At 44.2% G+C, this 23,323-nt stretch overlaps 1 protein-coding gene across 2 annotated transcripts in view; it reads right to left on the bottom strand.

Annotated features, from left to right (window-relative positions):
* Positions 1–3,157: 3,157 nt before the first annotated feature.
* Positions 3,158–23,323, bottom strand: part of LOC124551342 (diablo homolog, mitochondrial-like) — an 89,256-nt gene continuing 69,090 nt past the window's right edge. For both annotated transcript variants that reach the window (XM_047126374.1, XM_047126373.1), the window contains 4 exons: positions 7,809–7,936; positions 6,177–6,312; positions 3,485–3,610; positions 3,158–3,390 (listed from right to left, as the gene is read on the bottom strand). In XM_047126374.1, coding sequence (XP_046982330.1) covers positions 3,259–3,390; positions 3,485–3,610; positions 6,177–6,312; positions 7,809–7,936 — 522 coding nt within the window. In that variant the 3' untranslated portion in view covers positions 3,158–3,258. The remainder of the gene's footprint in view (positions 3,391–3,484; positions 3,611–6,176; positions 6,313–7,808; positions 7,937–23,323) is intronic.

The raw sequence follows: 23,323 nt of genomic DNA on the forward strand, positions 1-23,323 counted from the left end.
GGCGGCAAACTAGGGCGGAACTAACATCAGAGTTTAATGCTGGGCAGAGTACAAGTGTGTCCGAACACACAGTGCACCACACACTCCTATCAGTAGGCTTTCGCAGCCAACGACCTGTGTATTTGCCAATGTTAACACCAGCAACTACGAATGAAATAGGCCCGTGAGTATCGGCACTGGACATTGGCACAGGGCAGAGCATTGCATGGTCTGATCAATCCTGATACCATCTTCATTATGCTTATGGGAGAGAGCAAATCCGTCGTCTTCAAGGGGAACAGCTCTTTGATAACTGTACTGCAGGATGGAGACAAGATGGTGGTGGCTCCATTACTCTCTGGGGAACATTCACATGGGCATCCATGGGTCCAGTGGAATTTGTACAAGGTACCATGAGGCCCAAGGTTGCCGACCACATACACCCTTCATGACGACCATGTTTCGGTAAGGCTGTGGCACTTTTCAACAACATAATTTGCCATGTCACAAGGCCATGAGTGTGATGGAGTGGTTCGAGAACACAGTGCCAAGTTCCATGTGACATTCTGGGCCCCCAATTCGGCAGATACTAACTTGATTGATCACATCTGGAATGTGGCTTCAGAGCTCTTCACCCCCTCCCCGGTGATTAGTTGACTTGTGTGTGCCAATGTGGTGTCAACTCTCTCTCTCTCTCTCTCTCTCTCTGGCAACCTACCAAGGCCTTAATCTGTTGCCGCTGTTATCTGTGCCAAAGGTGGGCATGCTGGCTATTAGGTAGGTGGTCATTATGTTCTGGCTTATCAGTGTATATTCCATTGTCAGAAGTATTAGAACAATTTTTATGTATAACTTTTGACTCGGTCATTTCTGGACTGCCTTGCCTCAGACATATATTTACCCTTCTCCATCATTCTGGAAAGTTAGTAACAGCACCACACAATCACCCTGTATAAAAATTAGTTATGTGGAATTTGTATCCCAAAGGTTAAGAAATTGTAGAAGTGGATAGTGAGGTACTTGTCTTTTACTTTGTTTTTGAATATCTCGTGATTTTCAGTTTCCTACCTGTCTGCTAATAACTTGTTACAGACTTTTGCACCAGAACCTAAAACTCTGTTCTGAACCATAAATAGTAATGTGTAGTCTGTATACAAATTGTTTTTACTATACTCCGTTTGTGAACTGCACAGTTCATCCTAAATTAACTCTTATTATTATGAGCAGTAAAGAAGACTACTCACTGAAAAGCAGAAGTGTTGAGTCATCAACAGATGAAGAAAAAAAGAAACAACAACAACAACAACAACAACAACTTGGCAGCTTTCAGTTAATTGTTCTTGGAGCTAGATCGAGGGGTACGGACGCGCACGCACATCCGCACATACAAACACGTGCCTATGCCCATACATGGTGCCAGCTGAACAAACAATACTAGTGCTGCATTTCAGCAGATGGAGTACATTAGAATTGGGGGTTGTGTTATGTGGGATGGGTAGAAGGGGAGAGAAGATGAAGAAAGGGGATGGGGTTGTGGGTGGATGGCGTAGGGAGGCAGCCAGTCTGCCACCTAGGAATGCGGGAGGGAAACGGGGCAGGTGCACAGGCTAGGCATGTGAAGCAAAGTGGTCACAGCCACTGGAGAGTGGTGCACATTGAAGGTGGTGTGGGGATGTGAACTGGAAGAATGTGACAGAATGGAGGAAGGGGAAATTGTTGGGTGGTCCGCTGGACTGGAGGGATGGTATGTGGTACAGATTGCAACACAATTGTAAGAGTGCCACAGAGCATCACGAAAGTTGCGCACGGCCATGTCGGTCGGAAGTAGTGAGGCGTGTGTATAACAAAGGCAGGAGGTAAAATGTCATCATGCGCTGCTCCACACCAGCTCGAACAACCATGCATAGCCGAAGCACCTGACACCCCTCCCTCATGCAACCCCAACCCCTCTCCCTGTCAACCTTGTCCATCTGCCAAAATGCAGGACTGGTATTGTTCATCCAGCTGGTACCGTGTACGGGCACAAAGGTAGGCAGGCAGGTAGAGAGAGAGAGAGAGAGAGAGAGAGAGAGAGAGAGAGAGAGAGAGAGAGAGAGAGAGAGAGAGAGAGACAGACAGACACTCTGTCAACACTTCTGCTTTATGGTGAGTGGATTCCTTCCTTTACAAAACCACAAATATTGTCTGGGAGCATGTGTACTGGCGTGTAAGAGGCTTCAAAATGTTCGGTTATTAACTTAACACTATATTTTTACTGTATGCTTATAAGAATAAATACTTTTTGGACCTTGGCTGCATTGCCCCAGATGATTGTGCCATATGACAGGTAACAATCCCATCAGCATGTTAGCACAATGAGATTTCTCAGTATACAGCAGACAGAATTAAGCTTTTCAGTTAATGCTAGTGCCATCTCTGGCTGCTAATGAACTTCACACAATGAGAATTATCCTTATGTGCCCATTGATCTCTACTTCTTATACCTGCTACTCATTTTCATTTGTTTGGAATTACACAATATTTTTTTTTCTTTGATTAAGGATTAAAATGTTTCCTTTGAAACCGGTTCAAACTTGTTCCATTATTTTTCTGGCTGTGTCTTCCTAGGCTCTTTATTGGTACATTTGTGTCATTGGCAAACCTCAATTTTTGAAGAGTCCTCCAGATGGGGCCAGGACCAACACCAAATCTTGTGGGATGGTTTTGACACTTTATTTATCCAAAAGATGCAAAAAGAGTCATGTACACAGCCACTGGAGTGAACCATGTGCTGATGACATGTATACATTGTCTGACATTTTAAATACTGGCAAATTTTTTTCTACTTTATTCTTAAAGACCGTTCTCATTACTTATTAATAAGTTTATAACTATATTTAACTCCTACAGTCTGTTCTAGGAACATAAAGATATAGTAAGAGTCACTGTCAAAATTATTGAAGGCGAAACAGTTATTTTCAGTCTACAACTAGCTTAACATAAGATTTATATTTTATTATATAATTTTCTTTCATATATTTTTGTATTTTGCTGGTAACATGACAATACCATCTCACAATTCTTACTGAATGACAAAGTATGCTTTAGAATGGATGTAATGCAAAAGCACACATTGCACCTGTCAGAATATATCCCACTCTTGTTGAGTATTTTTAGTACCGGGACAAAAACCAACCAGTTTACAATATGTGTAATTTATTCCTAGATAATACAACACAGCAGGATTTACAGCCAGTACTACCAACTAAATGCAGGGAACTAGGAAACCCAGATCTACTCTTAAACATCAACCCCTTCTTCGGATCTTCTTTGATCAGTTGCTGCTGCCTTAGTGTAGTTTACCATAAATCTCTCGTGTTCTTTCAGATAGGTATCTTCAAGTTTTTTTATCTTTTGCCTTTCAGCATTCCACTGAAAATGAAAAGGAAATTTAGTCTTTCAATTCATGTGTACATCATTATTTTGCCTGTCCCTACACTACAGTGAGAAGGATGAACAAACCAACCATCTGTTCTGCATAATTCAATCTTTCACACATTGCTGTGCTTATAGTTTCAGCTCCAGCCATGTATGACGCCTCAGCTGCATCAGTGGCTAGTCTCATCGCGTACACCATGAAACTCTCAATCTCCTGAAACATGAAGCTTGTTAATGTGAATCTGGTAATTAACAAAATACTCATAGCCACAGTAATATACACAGTTTTTAATTTTAGCACACTAAACTATCACTTATTACAATGTGCATGCAGTTATCAGTATAATGTCAATTATCGACAGTCTCTTATTATGAGGAGGGGGTTTACATGGAAATGCAATGCAGTCATATTCAGTCAAGGAAGATTACTGAAATTAGATTGGGAAATAACATAGTGAAAGCAGTAGACATGTTTTGCATTTTGAGAACCAAAACAACTATGGCAAAAGGAAAGATGTAAAGTGTAGACTGGCAATGGCAGAAAAGCTCTCTTAAAAAGAGAAATATGTTAACAGTAATTATGAATGTGTGTGTGTATGTGTGTGTGTGTGTGTGTGTGTGTGTGTGTGTGTGTGCGCCCGTACGGGGGGGGGGGGGCAAGCACTTGCATTGTGTGTAGCCTTATAGGAAAAGGAAATGTGCTTTTACATAAAAATGCTGAAGACTTCATTGGTAGTTGGATAATTAACAAAGAAGTTAATTGGGTGGAGAAAGAGCTTCATGGCACAGCTTGGCAAAGAGGGACATAAGCTGCTAGGATGAATTCTGAATTGTCAATTTGATAATGTAAGACATTGTGGAGGGTAAAAATTGTAGAGGGAGACCAATACAGTATCTAGGGTGCAGGTACGAAAAGACTTGCACACAACAGACTAGTGTGGGGAACTGTTTTGATTTTGCGCCAAGAACAATGTGCTAAGTGCAGCCATGAGCACGTGGTAAGTAACAATTGTACATGTCATTTCAAGATGAATAGTAAAGCATTTTTCATAGACAACAACTGCTGAATGAAATATAATGTACAAGGAGGTACCCAAAAGAAACCGAACTAATTTTTTGATGGACAGAGCTTTTGTAGTGCTAGGAGCACTTAGTAAGCCGAGTGCCATTGCTGGAGGTGGTGAAGCCTAGTTTCTGCAGCGTTTATAGTAACAACTGTTTGGTGTGATTGCTGTTTTCGCAATGGCCAATTTCCTGAACACTATGCGGCAGTGAAATTCCGCTTTTTCCTTGGATAAAGTGGAACAAAAACTCTCGAAATGTTAAAAATGATATAGAAGGACGATGCTATTGGGAAAACTCAAGTATCTGAATGGTTTTCCTCTTTCCGAAATGGTGAAATGTCACTTGATGACAAACCTCATTCTGGTCATCCTTCCACGGCCCGAACACATGAAAATGTTGAAAACATTCATGTGATCATCATCAAAGGTCGATTATGGACCACTGAAGAAATTTTGGAGCTGTCGACAGTAACTTGGAGTTCAGTGTAGCAAATTATTACAAAAGTTTTGGATTGTAAAGGGTGTTTGTCAAATTCATGCCACGACTGCTAACTGCTGAACAAAAACCAGCTCTTGTGACCTCATGCTGTGCTTCAAAAGGAGAATCCTGAAATGATCCAAACATTTTTTTTTTTGAAAAATTATCACAGGTGACAAAACTTGGTGCTATGCTTACAATCCTGAATAAATGCGACAATGGAGCCAGTGGAAGATTTCCAGTTTGTCTCACCCCAAAAAAGCTCATCAGGTGAAATCGAACATCAAAACAATGCCGATTTCGTTTATTTTTTCAGTGTGTGAGGAGTTATCCATTCAGAGTTTGTCCTGCAGAGTCAGGCAGTTAAGCAGTTTTTCTACTTGGAAGTTTTGAAAAGACTGTGCAGCAGCACGTGGCGGAAGCGGCCTGATTCGCAGCAGTCGGGTGACTGGTTTTTCCATCATGACAATGCCCCTGCTCACACAGCCCAATCAACACAACAATTCTTGACCAAAAATGGTATGACCCAAATGTTATCATATTTACAGAGTAGTTCTGTGGAAAATGTGTCTGGAGAGGGGTACTTGAATTTCTACCTCGCTGCTAGTATTAGTTATGCTGTAAAGCTGCTTCATCAGTGAAATGAATCAGTACCTGCACATGGTGTTGCAGCGACTCACAATTCAATAGATAGGAACAATCATAATTTTGTATGTGGAACATTAAAATTTTTATGCATTTGCAGTGAGAATAAATTCTGCCAACTGAAAAATGGCTTCTTTTTCATCCACATTTTGCTGAATTGTGGGTGCAGCAGAAATGCATTTGTTGTAAACAACAGTTTCACAAAAGTTGTTGAGAAAACACAAGTAAATATCTTTAAATTTAGAGCTCAGTGGCCAGGACTGCACCTACACGATCTTTTCACAAATAGTAAGAGAATTTCTGTTACAAATGCTGGATAGCTGCTTCAAACTTCTGTACATATAATGGAAGTGAATGCTTCAGTTTCAAACAGCTCGATACTCACACTCACTGAAAACACACCACACAATAAATGAAGATTCTAATTAGCTACTGTCCATATAACCATCTCCTGAAATATGTAACATTCTTCCTGAAACACACTAGCAAAACCACAGAACACTCTACTTATAACTATAAGTCTCATGTAAGAAAATAACTTCCATGCAAAAAGTTATGAGTGAGAAACAGGAACAAAAGTATACTAATCATACCAGTAATGCATCCCGTGCTGAATTAAGTTCATCTCGAATAGAAACCATGTCATCCCACAGCTGATCCTGGCATGGACTGCCAACTGCGTGCCTTAAAGTTTCATCCATATGGTCCATCATGTGTTCCATAGCATTCCTACCAAAAAAAAAAAATCACCTTAACAAATTTTAAAAGTAGACAATTGAGCGTGTGTATTTTGGCATATAGAATAATTTGAAAAGTATTTTGCTTATTATAGTATTGGCAATTACTTGAGTAGTTTGCATGTTTACTGCAGTGCAACTGAAAAAATGTAGGTGTCACATCACTTGAAAGCTCCTATCCATCTTCGCAGCCACTCAAGAAGTGTCAGCTTGCTTTGCTACCACTACAAAAATCCTTAATTATGAATTGGGCAAGGAAGGGGATAGGAAATTCATTGCAAAAGTGGGATTTCCTTGTATATCTCTCTTGGAATGTGTAAGTTTCCTGAAAAACAAGATAGTTATCTACTGCTGAAAATACACATACATCCTAACTGAACATATAGGGAATGCTTGTAACGGGTATCACAACTGTGACATAAATAGTTATTTAGTCTACATCTCTTGAAGGCATAAAATACACTAGGACTATCTTTTTTAATTACATGCATTAGCAATTTGTTGGTTTGTTCTATAAATTGATTATGTATGTGGTTCTAGGTTTAGAACTCAAAATTTTAAGAAATTCTAGAAAAGAATGGTTGCACTGTAAAATTGCAGAAAATTATTTTTTTTTTCTTTCCTTCTTACTTCACCTGCTAACAGTTATATCACATATTAATATGTATTGTTTTAGAATATACGGGTTAAAGTTTAACATATAGGAAATCCTTGCTACTCATTATTTTTTCATATTTTTTACTCTGCCTAAAGTGAATTTAAGCTTTCAAGTTTTAATGGAAATGTGATTTTAATCTTTCTTTTTTTACAACAGAAGTAAACTTTCTGCTGTGTCCCAACAAAGATTTTCTTTCATTGGACAGAAATAGACAATTCTGTATTGGAAGCAAGTGCATGTAATGGGGAGGGGGAGGGGGGGGGGGGGTGAATCATAACTGAAGGAGGACAAGACTCGAACACAGTACAGAGTTTAAAATGTATATAGATCACAGCAGTAACAAAGAGTTGAAGAGGCTTGCACAAGGGACAGTAATGTGAAAAGCAGCGTGAAACCAATCCTCGGACTGAAGACTAACACATCACCGCCGTCTTTCAAGAATGGTGCAGGCTCAAATTCCAGAGTCTTCCGAGGTTTCCTATTTTATCTTTCCTAACAGCACCTGGCATTTTATATCCTTGAATATAGACAATACTTTAACTTGTAGAAACGACGGTTAGTTAATGTCACACCCGGTTCACTTTTGAAATACCAGTCTCTTTCTGTGTGACTGCGACGAAGAAGGAAACAAAATCCATGTCAGTACTATTGTCCCTTGGAATACATCTGTGTGAATTTCAGACCACCTTTTCTGGGAAACGGCTTTAGCCCACTGTTACTATGACAAATGTTTTATGTGTATAATTGCAAGAAAATTGTTATTGCAACCAAGCTCTGATTTAGTTATTAAAGTTAAGTATTCAGCAAATTAAATCATACAAATTACTTGCCTGTACATTTCACTGCTCTCCATTGCTGCTGCAAGTGTCTGCGTCAGCAACTGAGTAGCTGCATCCACTGTTACAACTGTTGCTCTCCGTATCAGGTTCAAATTGCTCAAGTCAGCTGGTTCAGGGAGCTGTAGAACACATACCTCATTGGTTGGTCATTTCATGTGAGATGGGTAAGTGTATACACACTTCAGTTTTTGCGCAAACGTGACAGAAATATCATGCTGCTCCTATAGAAATAATAAGCAGTACTCTTGAACACTTGATTATTTTCTTAAACCTTCTCAGAAAAGCTACACATGTGATAACTGATATGTTAATTTCTGAATAAGTTTATTGTATTAACAATTTCAACAAAGAGGATAGTTTCCAATGTATAATGAGCACACACATTACTGCCTTTTAATTCCATAGTGTCTCATCAATGAAAATCGAGTATTTATGTGAATTCCAGCTGCAAATACTAACACACTGTGGATCTCGTCCAGAAGGAACCCTTTCTGAGTCAAAGTATGCGGTAACAATAGATAAGTAAATCACTGGAACTCAGTCTCCACACTGCATGAAGAATAAGCCGGTACTGTACTGGTAAATAATACCTATGCTTACACCAGCCAAATGGAACCTAGTACATTAGAAGGAAAGTCACTACTCTGAAAAATCTGCTGCTTTCTTATTTAGATCACTTTGCAGCTGTTTACTTTCAACAAGTATAGTAATATTTATTTCAGTACATTGGTATTTTTCAAAGAAAATAGTTACCTATTTATGCCTGTTTACAATTCGCAACTATTAGCTGTGCAACTTTACAGTGAATACTAGTACCTGTCATATGAGCAACAAATCTTGATAATCAGAGAATTTATAGGAATGTCTGATGAAGTACGTAGTAACTTTTCTTTCTCATTGTCTGTTACACACAATTTCTTGCTTCATATTAGATATGGGCTTGACAAATACCTCTGTACCAGAGCACATAACTGCAATTTGGATGCTAGGCAAGGAGGTAAACACTTTTATTTCATCCAAAAACTGCTTGACTGATTACCACACCTAAGCTAAGTATCCAAAGTATGAGCATATGGAGTGCTGAGGAGAATTTGTGACTGGATTGAGGATGTCCTTATAAGGAAGACGCAGTATGTTATCATGGATGGGAAGTCTTTTACACATGCAGTATACTTCAGGTGTGCCCTAGGTAAATGGACCCTTATTGTTAATGTTGTGTATTAATGACCTTTCAGACAATATAAATAGTGAATTCAGATTCATCTTATAACGAAGTTCTATATGAAGAAAAAAACAACACAAACTTTCAATCAGACCTTGATAAAATTTTAAAATGCTCTAAAGATTAGTAACTTACTTTAATTGCTCAGAGAATTGTGCACTTCACAAAAGGAAAAGAATGTACAGTAGTATCCTTTGAGTACAATATCAATGACTCTCAATTGTAATTTCCCAATTCATACAAATACTTGCTTGTAAAGACTTGTAGGATTACGAAACAGAACAATCACATATGTTCAGTTGCAGGTAAAGCAGGTAGAATACTCGAGAAAACACTCTCTCTACAAGCAACATTTCTTACAAAACACTTGTGTGACCCATCCTAGAATATTAACCAAGTGTGTAGGACTCTTGCCAAACAGAACTGATGAAAATATATAAAGAAGGGGAGCACACATAGTCATAGGTTTATTTGACTCTCGGGATACCATAGTGAAAATGTTGAACAACTTAATCTAGCAGACACTTGAAGATAGATGCCAATTATCCCATGAACGCCTAATCACCAAGTTTCAAGAACCGAGGAATACCCATCAGCCCCTATGATTATTCCCATAAGGAAGAGATTAGACTAATTATATGGCACACAGAGGCATTTAAGCAGTCATTCTTCATAGGCTGCTGGAATGGGAAGAAACCCTAACATGTGATACCATGAACTGCGACTTGCAGAGTATGTATGTGGATGTTGATATAGTTATAATAGAGGGAAACATTCTATTGTGACAGTGCCACAACATTTACGAGTGCCGCCACATCAGTACGCGCAAACGGCGATAGAGGCACTCCGCAACTCAACTGAGCACGGGAGCGCCACCTAGCTACGAACGGCGCCGGCCGCATGTCACAGCATGGCAGTCGAATGACCGATACGGAATTGGTAGCATGTAACCAGCTATTGTTTCTACGTTTGTATATCCACGCAATTTATTAGTGATTAAAGGTTATAACACTTTTTGGCGACGAGGTCGGATATTTTTGTTCCTGCGTTGTGGATTTGTGTGTTCGTGTCGGGGCAGACATGGAACAGCTTATGCAAGCGCTCATTGAACAGCAAACACAGCTGACGGCTGCTATTCAGGCGTTGTCGACGTCGCTTACTCATCGTCTGTCTTCTTCTTCTCCGCCTCCGTTCCCTCCTTACGACGAGGCCGCTGAAGACTGGGAGGATTATGAGAAGCGTTTGCGGCAACACTTCTTGGCTTTCGGCGTTGTCGACGCTCCTATGTGTAAGTCGTTATTTCTATCTTGGATTTCCCCACGGATCTATCAGCTGCTATCTCAGTTAGCCCCGCTGCGGGAACCTGCCTCTCTGTCCTTCCAAGAAATGTGTGACTTATTGTCTAACTATTACCGAAAAAACACCCACGTCATTGCCGCCCGCGTGGCGTTCTACCAGTGTTGTAAACAGCCCCATCAATCTTACCGGGCTTGGGCGGCGGAACTACACGGTATGAGTAGGAAATGTCAGTTTGTCACGGACACTCATCATGAGTCTTATGCTGATTCAATGGTTAGGGATGCTATTCTACGGCTTGCTCCTGATAAAGAAGTTCAGCAACGTGCCTTACAACTGCCAAACCCGTCATTGTCAGAAGTTCTAAGCATCGCTCAATCTTTTGAAGTGTCTCACACTGCTGGTGAGCAAATAGACGCGTGGTGTGATGTAGGCGTTGTACAGACCACTTTAGACACGGACAATTTGCCTGTTTCCCAGGGGACCAACGATGCGGCGGCGGTTCACTCACGTCAACAACGTCGCGTTGGGCCGCCACGCTCACAGCGAAAACAGCAACCACAGAAGCAGGTTCGTTCCGCACTTCCTTCTTGTCCACGTTGTTTCGTACAGCATGACAGGGCCGCGTGTCCAAAACGTTGGGCCACGTGTAATTCATGTAGGAAAAAAGGCCACATTGCTTCTGTGTGTTAGTCCCCTAAAGTTCCTGTCGACGAGGACGAGGCATCGGACATGGATGTTAACTGTGTGCTTTCTCAAACAAATAAGTTGTTGAAACTTCCTGGCAGATTAAAACTGTGTGCCCGACCGAGACTCGAACTCGGGACTTTTGCCTTTCGCGGGCAAGTGCTCTACCAACTGAGCTACCGAAGCACGACTCACGCCCGGTACTCACAGCTTTACTTCTGCCAGTACCTCGTCTCCTACCCTCCAAACTTTACAGAAGCTCTCCTGCGAACCTTGCAGAACTAGCACTCCCGAAAGAAAGGATATTGCAGAGACATGGCTTAGCCACAGCCTGGGGGATGTTTCCAGAATGAGATTTTCACTCTGCAGCGGAGTGTGCGCTGATATGAAACTTCCTGGCAGATTAAAACTGTGTGCCCGACCGAGACTCGAACTCGGGACTTTTGCCTTTCGCGGGCAAGTGCTCTACCAACTGAGCTACAGATGCACGACTCACGCCCGCGAAAGGCAAAAGTCCCGAGTTCGAGTCTCGGTCGGGCACACAGTTTTAATCTGCCAGGAAGTTTCATATCAGCGCACACTCCGCTGCAGAGTGAAAATCTCATTCCAAATAAGTTGTTTGTTACTGTTCATGTTCTGGATAAAGACATTCGCATGCAAGTGGACACTGGCTCTGCAGTAACTCTCATTAATTCTCGCACATATTTGGAGTTGGGTTCCCCTCCCTTGTCTCCAGTTACGCGAAATCTGAGAACTTATAATAAACAGAAAATTCCTATCGTTGGCCAGTTTGATGTTTCCACTGCCTACAAGTCTGTTGTTAGACCCCTCACATTTTATGTGGTGGATCATGTGGGCACTGATAACCTGTTCGGTTATGATGCTTTCCAGTTGTTCGGGTTCTCCATTGATGATGATGTGCACCTCATATCTGAGGATATTCCGTGTCAACAGGTGGATGGATTGTGTTCTGAATTCTCGTCCGTGTCCTCTGCTGGTCTGGGTCGTGCCAAGGATTTCGAAGCCCACATTACTCTTAAACCTACAGCTCGCCCTAAGTTTTTCCGGGCACGCCCTATTCCGGTGGCGTTGCGTGCACCTGTCACGGCTGAGATAGACAGGTTAACAGCTTCAGGGATTCTCCTTCCTGTTACCTCCAGCGAATGGGCATCGCCAATCGTGGTGTTTTCTAAACCAAACGGGAGTCTGCGATTGTATGGTGATTTTAAAGCCACTGTCAACGCTCAGAGCCTCACTGAAACTTATCCTCTTCCCCGTCCTGAGGAGTTATTTACCAAGCTCGCTGGGGGCCAGTTCTTTTCCAAACTTGACTTATCGGAGGCGTACCATCAGTTGCCGTTGGATGCGTCTTCCAAGGAACTTCTCGTCATCAACACTCCTTGTGGGTTGTATCAGTACCAGCGGTTACAGTTTGGCGTCGCTAGCATGCCGGCCATTTTTCAGCGGTTTTTGGAACAGCTCACGGCTTCCGTTCCCGGCTGCATAAACTATCTGGATGACATTGTTGTCACGGAGGCCTCCACTGAGGAGCACCTTCGCAATTTGCGTTCAGTGTTTCGGGTTCTGCATTCAGCTGGGTTGAAGTGCAATCTGGACAAGTCACAGTTCTTCCAACCCTCCATCGTGTACCTTGGTTTCCACTTGTCCCATGAGGGTATACGTCCTCTACGTCAGCATGTTGCGGCCATTACCGCTCTACCCCGGATGTCTACGGTAAAAGAACTTCCGGCGTTTCTAGGCAAGATTGCTTATTATCACAAATTCATTCCATCCGCAGCGGCGGTAGCTCATCCTCTGCATCAGCTGTTACGCAAAAACGTTCCTTTCTGTTGGTCCGACGAGTGTGAGCAGGCTTTTGTCCACCTGAAGGCTCATTTGCAGTCGGCGCCTTGTCTTGCCACATTCCGTCCGGGACAGCACTTGGTTCTGGCGACTGACGTGTCCCAGTATGGTCTAGGGGCTGTTCTCGCCCATCGTATGAGGATGGGTTGGAACGAACCATCGCCTATGCTTCCAAGACCCTCAACGATGCGCAACGGCGTTATTCTCAAATCGAAAAGGAGGCGCTCGGTATCATTTATGCTCTAAAAAAGTTCAACCTTTTATTGTATGGTTCTAAGTTTCACCTCATCACCGACCACAAGCTCCTGGTCTCTCTGTTCAGGCCATCGGCGTCGCTTCCGGATAAGGCGGCTCACCGCCTGCAACGTAGGGCCTTATACTTGTCTCGTTTTCACTATGAGATTCACTATCGCCCCACGGCCCAGCACGCCAACACTGACGTGTTGTCGCGTTTGCCGATGGGCCCCGACCTTCGATCGAGATGAACTACTCCGTTTCCACATTGATGAGACAGAACGTCATGCGGTCGAGGGTTTTCCGCTTACAGGGTCGCAGGTCGCGTCGGCTACTGCACGGGACCCGGTCCTGCGTCAGGTGATCGGTTTTATTCAACGGTGTTGGCCGGACAGGACCAAGGGCCGGGCATTGGATCCCCTTCACAACTACCATGCCTTGCGCCTTCGTCTGTCTGTTCGTGATGGTGTTGTTCTTCTGGCCACGGATGGCGCATCTCCACGGGTCATGGTGCCAGCCTCTCTTCGCAAAGATGTTCTCAAACTGTTGCATGAAGGCCATTGGGGGATTTCTCGGACTAAGTCCCTGGCCCGCAGGCACGTTTATTGGCCCGGTATTGATTCGGACATCGCCCACATGGTCGCTGCGTGTGGTCAGTGTGCTCAACAACTGGCTGCACCCCGTACAATGCCCTCTCCGTGGCCTGACCTGGCGCAGCCATGGGAATGGGTGCACGCTGACTTTGCCGGCCCCTTCCTCGGCACTTATTGGCTGCTGTTGATTGACGCCTTCTCGAAGTTTACGTTTGTTGTTCGATGTCCGTCGCCCACCACTGCGGCAATGACGATGCTGGCTTTGTCCAAAATCTTTGCGCTAGAAGGTCTTCCTTCCACGATCGTCACGGACAATGGCCCTCAGTTCTCTCCGCAGGCCTTCCGTGATTTTTGTACTGGACACGGGATTCATCAAGTTACAGCACCGCCCTTCCATCCGCAATTGAATGGGGAGGTCGAGCGCCTTGTCCGCACTTTCAAAAGCCAGACGAAAAAATTCCTTAGTGATTTTCCACAGATGACGCTCTGTTGCGTTTTCTGAGTTCTTATCGCTTCACGCCTCTGGGTGATCGCAGCCCTGCTGAACTCTTTCATGGCCGCCAACCACGCACACTACTGCACCTGCTTCACCCTGTCAGGCCTTGTACTGTGTCCCCTAGTGCGGGAAAATACTCGGTGGGCACTGACGTGTGGGCACGAGGGTATGGATCTCGCCCTAAATGGATTCCAGGGGTGGTCAAGGCTCTTCGCAGCCGCCGGCTTTGTGAAATACGTACGGACGACGGCATGGTTGTTTGCCATTACGACCAGATGCGCCCACAAGTGGTGGCCACGCCGGTGCCACCGCCCCTTCCTTCGCCTCCACCAGCCCAAGAAGCCAGTCCTGTCGCTGCTGCCGATCTCCCGTGCATGTTGCTGCCGATCTCCCGTGCATGTTGCTGCAGCCGACGGCGCTACCGCTTCCGAGTACGCCGGAACCAGCCCCAGTCACGACGCCGCCTTCTCCGGGACCCATCACGCTGGAGCACACCCCCAGGTCCACGACACCTATGGATGCTGCTCCGGAGTTTTCACCCATCATCTCGTCCAGGAGGCACGTTCCATGCACGGGCTTCCATCCTGGACATTTTCGACCGTACTCTCGTGTTTCTCTGCGGGATCTTCTCAGGGCCTCCCAAGAGGCCATGGATGTCTCCGCGCTGTCCGTGTCTTCCAGGAAGTGAGTGTTTTTTTTTCAAGGGGGGAAAAGTGTTGTGACAGTGCCACGAAATTTAAGAGTGCCACCACGTCAGTACGTGCAAACGGCCTCTATAGGCGCTCCGCAACTCGGCTGAGCGCGGGAGCGCCACCTAGCTATGAACGGCGCCGGCCGCATGTCACGGCACGGCAGTCGAATGACCGATACGGAATTGGTAGCATGTAACCAGCTATTGTTTCTACGTTTGTATATCCACGCAAATTATTAGTGATTAAAGGTTATAACACATTCCATGTGGGAAAAATATATCTAAAAACAAAGATGGTGAGACTTACCAAACAAAAGCGCTGGCAGGTCGATAGACACACAAACAAACACAAACATACACACAAAATTCAAGCTTTCGCAACAAACAGTTGCTTCATCAGGAAAGAGGGAAGGAGAGGGAAAGACGAAAGGATGTGGGTTTTAAGGGAGAGGGTAAGGAGTCATTCCAATCCCGGGGGCCGAAAGTCTTACCTTAGGGGGAAAAAAGGACAGGTATACACTCGCGCACACACACACACACACACACACACACACACACACACACACACACACACACACACACACACACACATATATCCATCCGCACATACACAAGCAGACATTTGGCCTTTACAAAAGATACACAAAAGAGAGAGTGGAGGAAGTAATGAACACAGAGAGGAGGTGGAGGGGCCTGGACAAAGCATCTGTGGAGGAGACGGACAGAGAGAGGGTCAAGAAGCAGATTAGGATGTATATACAATTCCCATACATATTCAGCAACTGCGAAGCATTGCCAGAATCGCTATTCTATTATATTACTGATACACGTCACAAATAGGAACACTCAAATTCAGAATGATGATCTGAGACATAAAATAGATTTTCATGTGGTTAACAAAAGATTAACCTTAACAGTATGATGCTTGTATGTTAAAAGAGCTGTTTTTCATAATTTTCTAGTGATTGATCTCAAGATGTTGGTTGGAAATACCTTTTTTTAGAAGCAACTTAAGCAGTGCCTTATCCTTAAATTCCCTTACAACTTGGAACAACCATCAGTACGGAATAATCCTACACCAGGAATAAGTGCGGTAATAAATTCACTATGGGGTGAATAATTGTGAGCACAAATAATGCTGCAATTTTACTTTGGTGATGTTGATCAAGCATGTAAATCTGAGACACTAAGTTTATGATCTACTTATGTTGGCATTTCACATTTTGTATGTCAGAGAAAATAAATGAAAGTATACTTTTGGAATTTTAGCTGTGCACAATGCCTCTGTTGCAGTGTCTGCCACTGGAGTTTGTTGGTATCTCTGTAACCCTCTCATCTATACTACATGAAACCACTCTTCTTTGGATACACACTGTCTCTTCTACTAATACAGTAGGGTAAAGGCTTTAGACTGACCAGCTACACTCAAGAATTGGTCAAATGAAGGTTTTGAATTCATTTCTTTCGTGGATGAATTACTTTTCCTTAGGATTTTCTAATGAATCTCAGCCTAGCATCTGCCATTCCTGTAAGTGGTTTTATGTGGCGATTCCAATTTAGGTCACTATCGATGGATACTCGCAGAAATTTTATGGTTGTTACTATTCCAGTGATTTATAGCCAATAGTGTAATGAAAAGGTCACGGGTTTTTCCGTCCACTTATATGCTACAAGTTGCATTGCTTTATGTAGAGGGTCAACTGCGTCCTTGAATCAAGTGTTTACCCTCTGTAGGTCCTCATGCATTCTGATATAGTTTTCTGGCTGAAACTTTCCTATATACAACACTCTCTTCTGCAAACAGCCTCACAGGGCTTCCTACATTACCCACTATATCATTTATATAAATCATAATGAAAAGTAACTGCTCTTAGGGGGTCTTGAATACAGATATAAAGATAGTTCAGCATTTCATAATCTTATATTTTATTAATTTATTGACACTGTGGAACTGTACTGAATGCCTTTCAGAATTCAAGGAACACACATCAGTGGGGCACTGTTGCCTATGGCCTTCTAAATTTCACTGTTTGAGAGAGTGAGTTGGCCTCTTGCATAAATACCTCACTTCTAGAGCTCCTTCTCTGACTCATATGTAATGCAGTGAATGATTTGGATTGATGGGGTTAAAGGAACCACACTGCAAGGTCATCAGTCCCTCCATCCCATATGCATAAAGCTGGGACGAGTCCTCAGGGAGGGAGGAAGGACACAGAAGACAAATCCTGATGAACCTGACTGTAACTGAGAATCAATAAAACCAAGAGAGAGAAGCAAGTAGAAGTGAGAGAAGATAGCTTACTTGCTGTACCCAGAAAGCAGATGGAGGTCCCCTGAGGCAAGTTTGGCAATGGGAGACACGCCCTCTGCATCTGACCAGTGTTTCCCCACTCTCCATTTCTGAGAGAAAACTAGCAACGCAAATTAATAAACTCTGAAGAAAGAGAACAGCAGTGACAGGACAGTAAACTAATTACAGATGTAAAAGAATAAGAAGAATTAAATGGTGGGGAGAGCAGGAGCCACGACAAACCACCAAGCAAGAGCAGCCACGGGTCCCTGGGTCAGAGCGGGCAACAGGGCACCCCTCCAATTCTTCAAGGGGCCAATGTGCACTACAGAGAGACATAGAAACCACCTTCATGGGTAAAATGTAAAACCAGATCAGCCACTCTGGCACTGTCCATTAGTATGAGAGGCAGCATGTCAGCAAGTATATGAGAATCATCGTAAGGTGGTCAAATTGGGACAATCCAGTAGGATGTGGACTTCTGCCAGACATGAACCGTACTGACGGTGAGATGGATTCTCATGTTGTAGGACGTGACCATAGGTCAGCGAAGTTTGGCCACTGCAAGCGGAAAAAGAACAGTAGATTTCCTGCGAGACGCAAGAACAGAACACTGTCACATAGTCATGTCCCCTTTATTGCTTGGAGTTTGTTTGGAGAAACCAGGGCACACCAACAGTGCGGCACAGAGTCAACCAAAGATCCGGTTCTAGTACCCTCACCTTCAAAGTTGGTATCCTGGTAGCGAACTTTGCCAACCGGTCAGCATCCTCATTCCTTGGGATCCCAATATGACCTGGGGTCCACACAAAGACAATGGGCTGGGCAGCATAATGGAGGTCAGAAAGGAGATACTGGATAGTCAACCAATGACTATCAAGGGTAGCACAGGTCAATCGTCTGAAGATTACTCAGAGCATCACTGACAATTAAGAATATCTTGCTGGTGCAAGAACGAACATGATGATGGTGATGATGATGATGATGATGATGATGATTGGTTTGTGGGGCACTCAACTGCTCAGTTATAAGCACCCGTACAAATTCCCAACCGTTGCTCAGCCCAATCTCGCCACTTTCGTGAGTGAGGATGAAATGAGGAGGACAACACAAACACCCAGTCCTCTCAAGGCAGGTGAAAATCCCTGACCCCGCCGGGAATCGAACCCGGGACCCCGTGCTCGAGAAACGAGAATGAGACCACGAGCTGCGAACACAAACATGATGAGGTCTAAGTGATGGCCACAAAGTCTGCAGTGAGTACACTGCATCCATTCGACTGGGAGTGCCGGGCTGGGCCAGCACTTTGATGGGTGACCACCCAGCCTGCCAAGTGCTGTTGGCAAGGGGGGTGTACCCTGCCCTTGTGAGGTCAGTCCACGTTGCGTGTGTGTAGGCAAACCCGGCTGGTCTTGTGTGTGTGCGCAGGCAAACTCAGCTCATCCATCATCTGTAATCCCATCAATATATACCTCTTCTGAGGCCAAAAATGCATAAAGGATGGCCAGCTACAGGACAGGAAAATAACCACTGTGGGGTCAACAGAGTGTTTTGGATCAAAGGATAGGTCAAGAGAGATCCGAGGGTGAGATACACATCATGGGGGTGCACACAATTGCTCCCTTACAAGAGGGGACATTGGAGTTCCAACCAGAGACACTGCATGCAAACTGTGATTGTGACTCCAGTAGTGGGTCGCCATTGTGGGAGGTGGATCTTCCTACCAGGAAAAAGGATATGGTAGTTTCGATGCTCAGGGGAGCAGCAAATGTGTATTGGCATAGTTGAGCAGCAGTTGCTGGCGTTGTTGAGGGGCCCCAGACTTCACAAGTAGGCTGTTCATAGAACTGGTCAGAAGGGCAGTATTATTGTGTGACCAGCATGTTCACTTAAGTTGGTGAAGATGGGGAAGCCATATCAACTGTGCATCGATGACCACTCCTAGAAAGTGATAAGACTCCACCACATTGAGAAATTGGTCATCAGGTAGACTTCTGGCTGTGGATGGACAATATGATGGCAACAGAAGTGCATGCCACGTGTCTTGGTGGCTGAAAACTGGAAGCCATGTGTAACAGTCCAGGACTTTGCCTTCTGTATGGCACCCAGCAGTTGAATTCAGCAACACCCAAAGTGGAGGAGCAATAATAGTCAATGTGAGAAGTCGCCAGAATACAGGAAGGTGATGCTGTCGACCATTGATAGCCACCAGAAAAAGGGACACACATAATACAGAGCCCTGTGGAACTCTTGTATTTATTGGAGGGGGTTTCCCTGTGGGAAGCACCAACTTAAACCCAGAAAGTACCATGTGACAAAAAGCTACAAAAGCCGGGAGCATGCTCCAGAGACCCCATTCATGTAAGGTAATGAAGATGTGGTGATGCCATTTGGTGTCATAAGCCTTTTATGAGTTGAAGAAGGCAACAATAAGATGTTGATGCCGGCAAAAGCTGACTGGATTGCAAACGCCAGACAGAACAAATTGGCAGCAGTAGAATGGCCCTGGTGAAAACCACCCTGGATTGGAGCCAAAAGACCACAGCTCATCACACTAGCACAGCCGCTGGCTCACCATCTATTCAAGCAACTTGCAGAGAACATTAGCGATATCAATTATGTTATAGCTGTCCATCTCAAGGGAGTGTTTACCAGGTTTCAGTACCAGAAGGATCATGCTGAGAGCTCCATATATGGTGGGAAATGGTAAGGATGTGACAATGGCAATACACCGTTTGGCGTTTAAGCATTTGGCTGTGGATGCAGTCTTCCCTGGAGCCATGTCAGGACAAAGGGCTAGGGCACTGGGAATTTCCATTCACTTAGTGAAGCATTATATGGCTCCAGGTGATGTGTAGTGAAAAGACAAGCGAACTCACTCCACCTGCTGTCTGACACAAAATGCAGGCTGATAATTGTCAGAAGTCGAAATATTCCATGACAATATCTGGGTCAGCCAGCATACACAACACCGTTCACAGACACACTACATACATCTGTGGGAGGCATTGAATCTTTGCCCAAAACTGTGAAGAAAGGGATACACAGTCCAATGGTAGTAACATACTTTCCCAGAATTGTTTCTGTTGTTTTATTAGGTGGGGCATTTTGGCACTGAAGACCCTGCCTGCGAACTCTGATTTGTTAGTCCACCAAGGCACCCATCTTCCAATTGGGGGAAAGGGGGGGGGGGATATAATGTCTGAGGTTGTGCTCTGCATAGCCGCATCAATACTTCCATGTGGTAAGGTGTTAAGTGCGAAGGCATCCCAGTCAGCATTGTTGAGAGCCAATCTGGGTGGATGCCCAGATGAGTGGTGCTGAGGAAGGGACAGAATGATTGGGGAATGGTAACTGTCACACAAGTCATCAAGGACTCTCCATCAGATGGAGGGGGGAAGACCAAGGCTGCAAATGAAAAGATCAATGGCCAAGTAAGATCCATATACCACACTAATTGCGTGGAGGCACCAATATTCAAGAGACACAGGTCAAGCCCTGCAAGCAAAGTTTCAATAGCTTTACTGTGGCCTGTAGCAGTAGTTCCACCCCACAAAGAGTTGTGGGCATTGAAGTCACACAAAATGAGAACGGCAGGGAGAGGGATCCCAAAGAGTAGGGAATCATTCAGTCTGCTGCTGATACAATGGGTGCAGCTGTGCTCTGCACAGCCGCATCGATACCTCCATGTGATAAGGTGTAAATGGTGAATGCATCCCAGTCAGCGTTGTTAAGAGCCAATTGGGTGGATGCCCAGGTGAGTGATGCTAAGGAAGGGTCATACAAATCATCATGGACACTCCATTGGATGGAGGGGGAAAGACCACGGCTGCAAATGGAAAAATGAATAAGATCCATATACCAGACTGAGAAATCGATGTACATAATGAGTTCCGAGAAACTTCACTGTCAGGAGGGAGATACGCATTACAGACAGTAAAATCCTGAGACAGCCTCACACGAACAGAGACAGCATCCAGAATTGTATCTGGGTGAAATGTGCTTGCTGTAGACAGACTTCAGAACATAAGTGCAAACTCCGCCTGACACCATGTCATAGTCTGCTCGATTCTTAAAACTGACCAATACACTTGTAGGGTAAGTGTTTGTTGTGCTGGGAACCAAGCTTCCTCAGAGGCAAGGAAACACACAGTAGACATCATAGATCAGCCAGGTGGTGGAAAAAACTGCTACAGTTCCACTGGATGAATACACTGTCAGCATCCTGTGGGGGCATGAAGGGACCAACAGGCAGGGTCGCCTATTGCCACCAGTTACAAGGATATACCATCAATACACTTTGGTTCCAAAGCAGGTTGTGTGTGGGGGGGAGGGGGGATCTGGTGTCACAGGGGCCATGAGGAAATATGCCTCAGGTAGAGTCGGAACATATGGGGACTGGTGGTATGTGGATCAGCAGAACCTTGTTTGAAGGTCTTCTTTTTGTACCTCTTCTCTTTTTTTGATGTCCCCAGCTTCAGAGAAACAGGAGGATTGCGAAGGCCTACAATCAGCAGCCGGTGACTTTCAGTCACTGGCTGGTATCCGGTAGCAGGATCCTGGGAGGAGAGCATCCTAAGGAACCATTTCCTGGTGAGAGTGTTGCTTCTCCAGCTGAGTACTGGGGATCGACATTCCTGGTGGGTGAGGGGTAGACACTCCCAAAGTAGTAGTGGGAAAACTAGGAGGAGAGCCCTCGGTCACCAGGAAAGTGGGTGCAGTTGAGCAGCCCTGAGGGCCTGACGTAGAAGACGGCACAGTCTGGTGAACAGGGGGAATGGTGTAACCTGAAGTTGACACAAACAGGGGGGGAAGGCACAAGCAGTGTTCATGCCAACTCACATCCGCAATCCCTACAGATGCGACTGGCATTACAACACAAAGACCTGTGCCCAAAATCTCACGCATTTGAAGCACCACATGAGAAACAGAACATATAGTCTTACATCACATTGATACGTGATCACCTTCACCATCTCAGGCAAGGAGTTGCCTTCAAAGGCCAACCCTGTTGTCTTTTGATCACCATTGGACACAGCAGACAAAATGCACAACCTGTCATTTCTAATTGGTCTGCTCCTCATTAGTCTGTAAGAGGAGGTCATGGTGGTAGATGATACTCTGTATCATATTGAGACTGTTGTGAGGGTGACGGATACAGGAATGTCACCCAGCCTCTACATGCAAGCAGCAACCACAGTAGAGCAGTGGATGGTGTTTTAATCAGAACTCAACCACTTTTCATTACCAAAATCACTGCTACTTCCCCAAACTTGTCAAGGAGTTAAACAAAGAATGAAGGTCTTGTGGTCAGAAAGGACTCCCCATTGGTCCTACAGCAAACTAGGCATTGTAGGGAGTATTTCTCTCCTTGTCTCTTGACCCAACGTTCGTTCCACAGTGTAACCAGGGAAGGAAACATTGTGGGGTCATATCTTCCTGCATTATAGTAACCCTTTCCTTTAGAAGAGACTGCTGGGTCTATGTGACCACCAGTGAAAGGAATATGAAAATATGATTTTTGCACAGTTTCATGTATGATATTGGTGGGATATAATCAATTATTATTGAAGTTAGGCACTGAATTATATACAAAAAGTCAAAACATCACTGAAATTAACATTTATATTATTTTGACATACTTAAAATAAATATTTTCAATTAACATCCTTTGGGATGCGACTGTTCCTAAACCTGGTGGTGAATGTTAAGCACACTTATTTCTTCAGACAGCTTCGGTGATACAGAATAAGACCTCACAGTTGCTGGGGTAAGTTCAAGCACTGGAAGTTTCCTTAAAATATTTTTCATTGGTGTCCAAACTTTGTCACTAGTAGATTTCTCGAATGATGTTCTTGGGCCAGCAGGGTGGTAAAAATGCACAGAAACATCATTGTTTTCCAAACTTATTCTTTCAACCTCTGAAAACCACCACTGTCCATCATACACACATTCCACTATGTCATTCAACGGTAGAGACAGAGATGTAATTTTACTGACACAATGATCCTCATAAATTTCGGTTTCTGATGTTACATAGCATCGAACTAAGTTTTCTGCAATGCCAAGGAATTTTTGGAAATGCCTTGTTCCTTTTATTGCTACACAGTTTTCAAATCTGGTTTGAAGTGTTG

The sequence above is a fragment of the Schistocerca americana genome, chromosome 9, assembly GCF_021461395.2.
Source record: "Schistocerca americana isolate TAMUIC-IGC-003095 chromosome 9, iqSchAmer2.1, whole genome shotgun sequence".
Taxonomy (NCBI): Eukaryota; Metazoa; Arthropoda; class Insecta; order Orthoptera; family Acrididae; genus Schistocerca; species Schistocerca americana.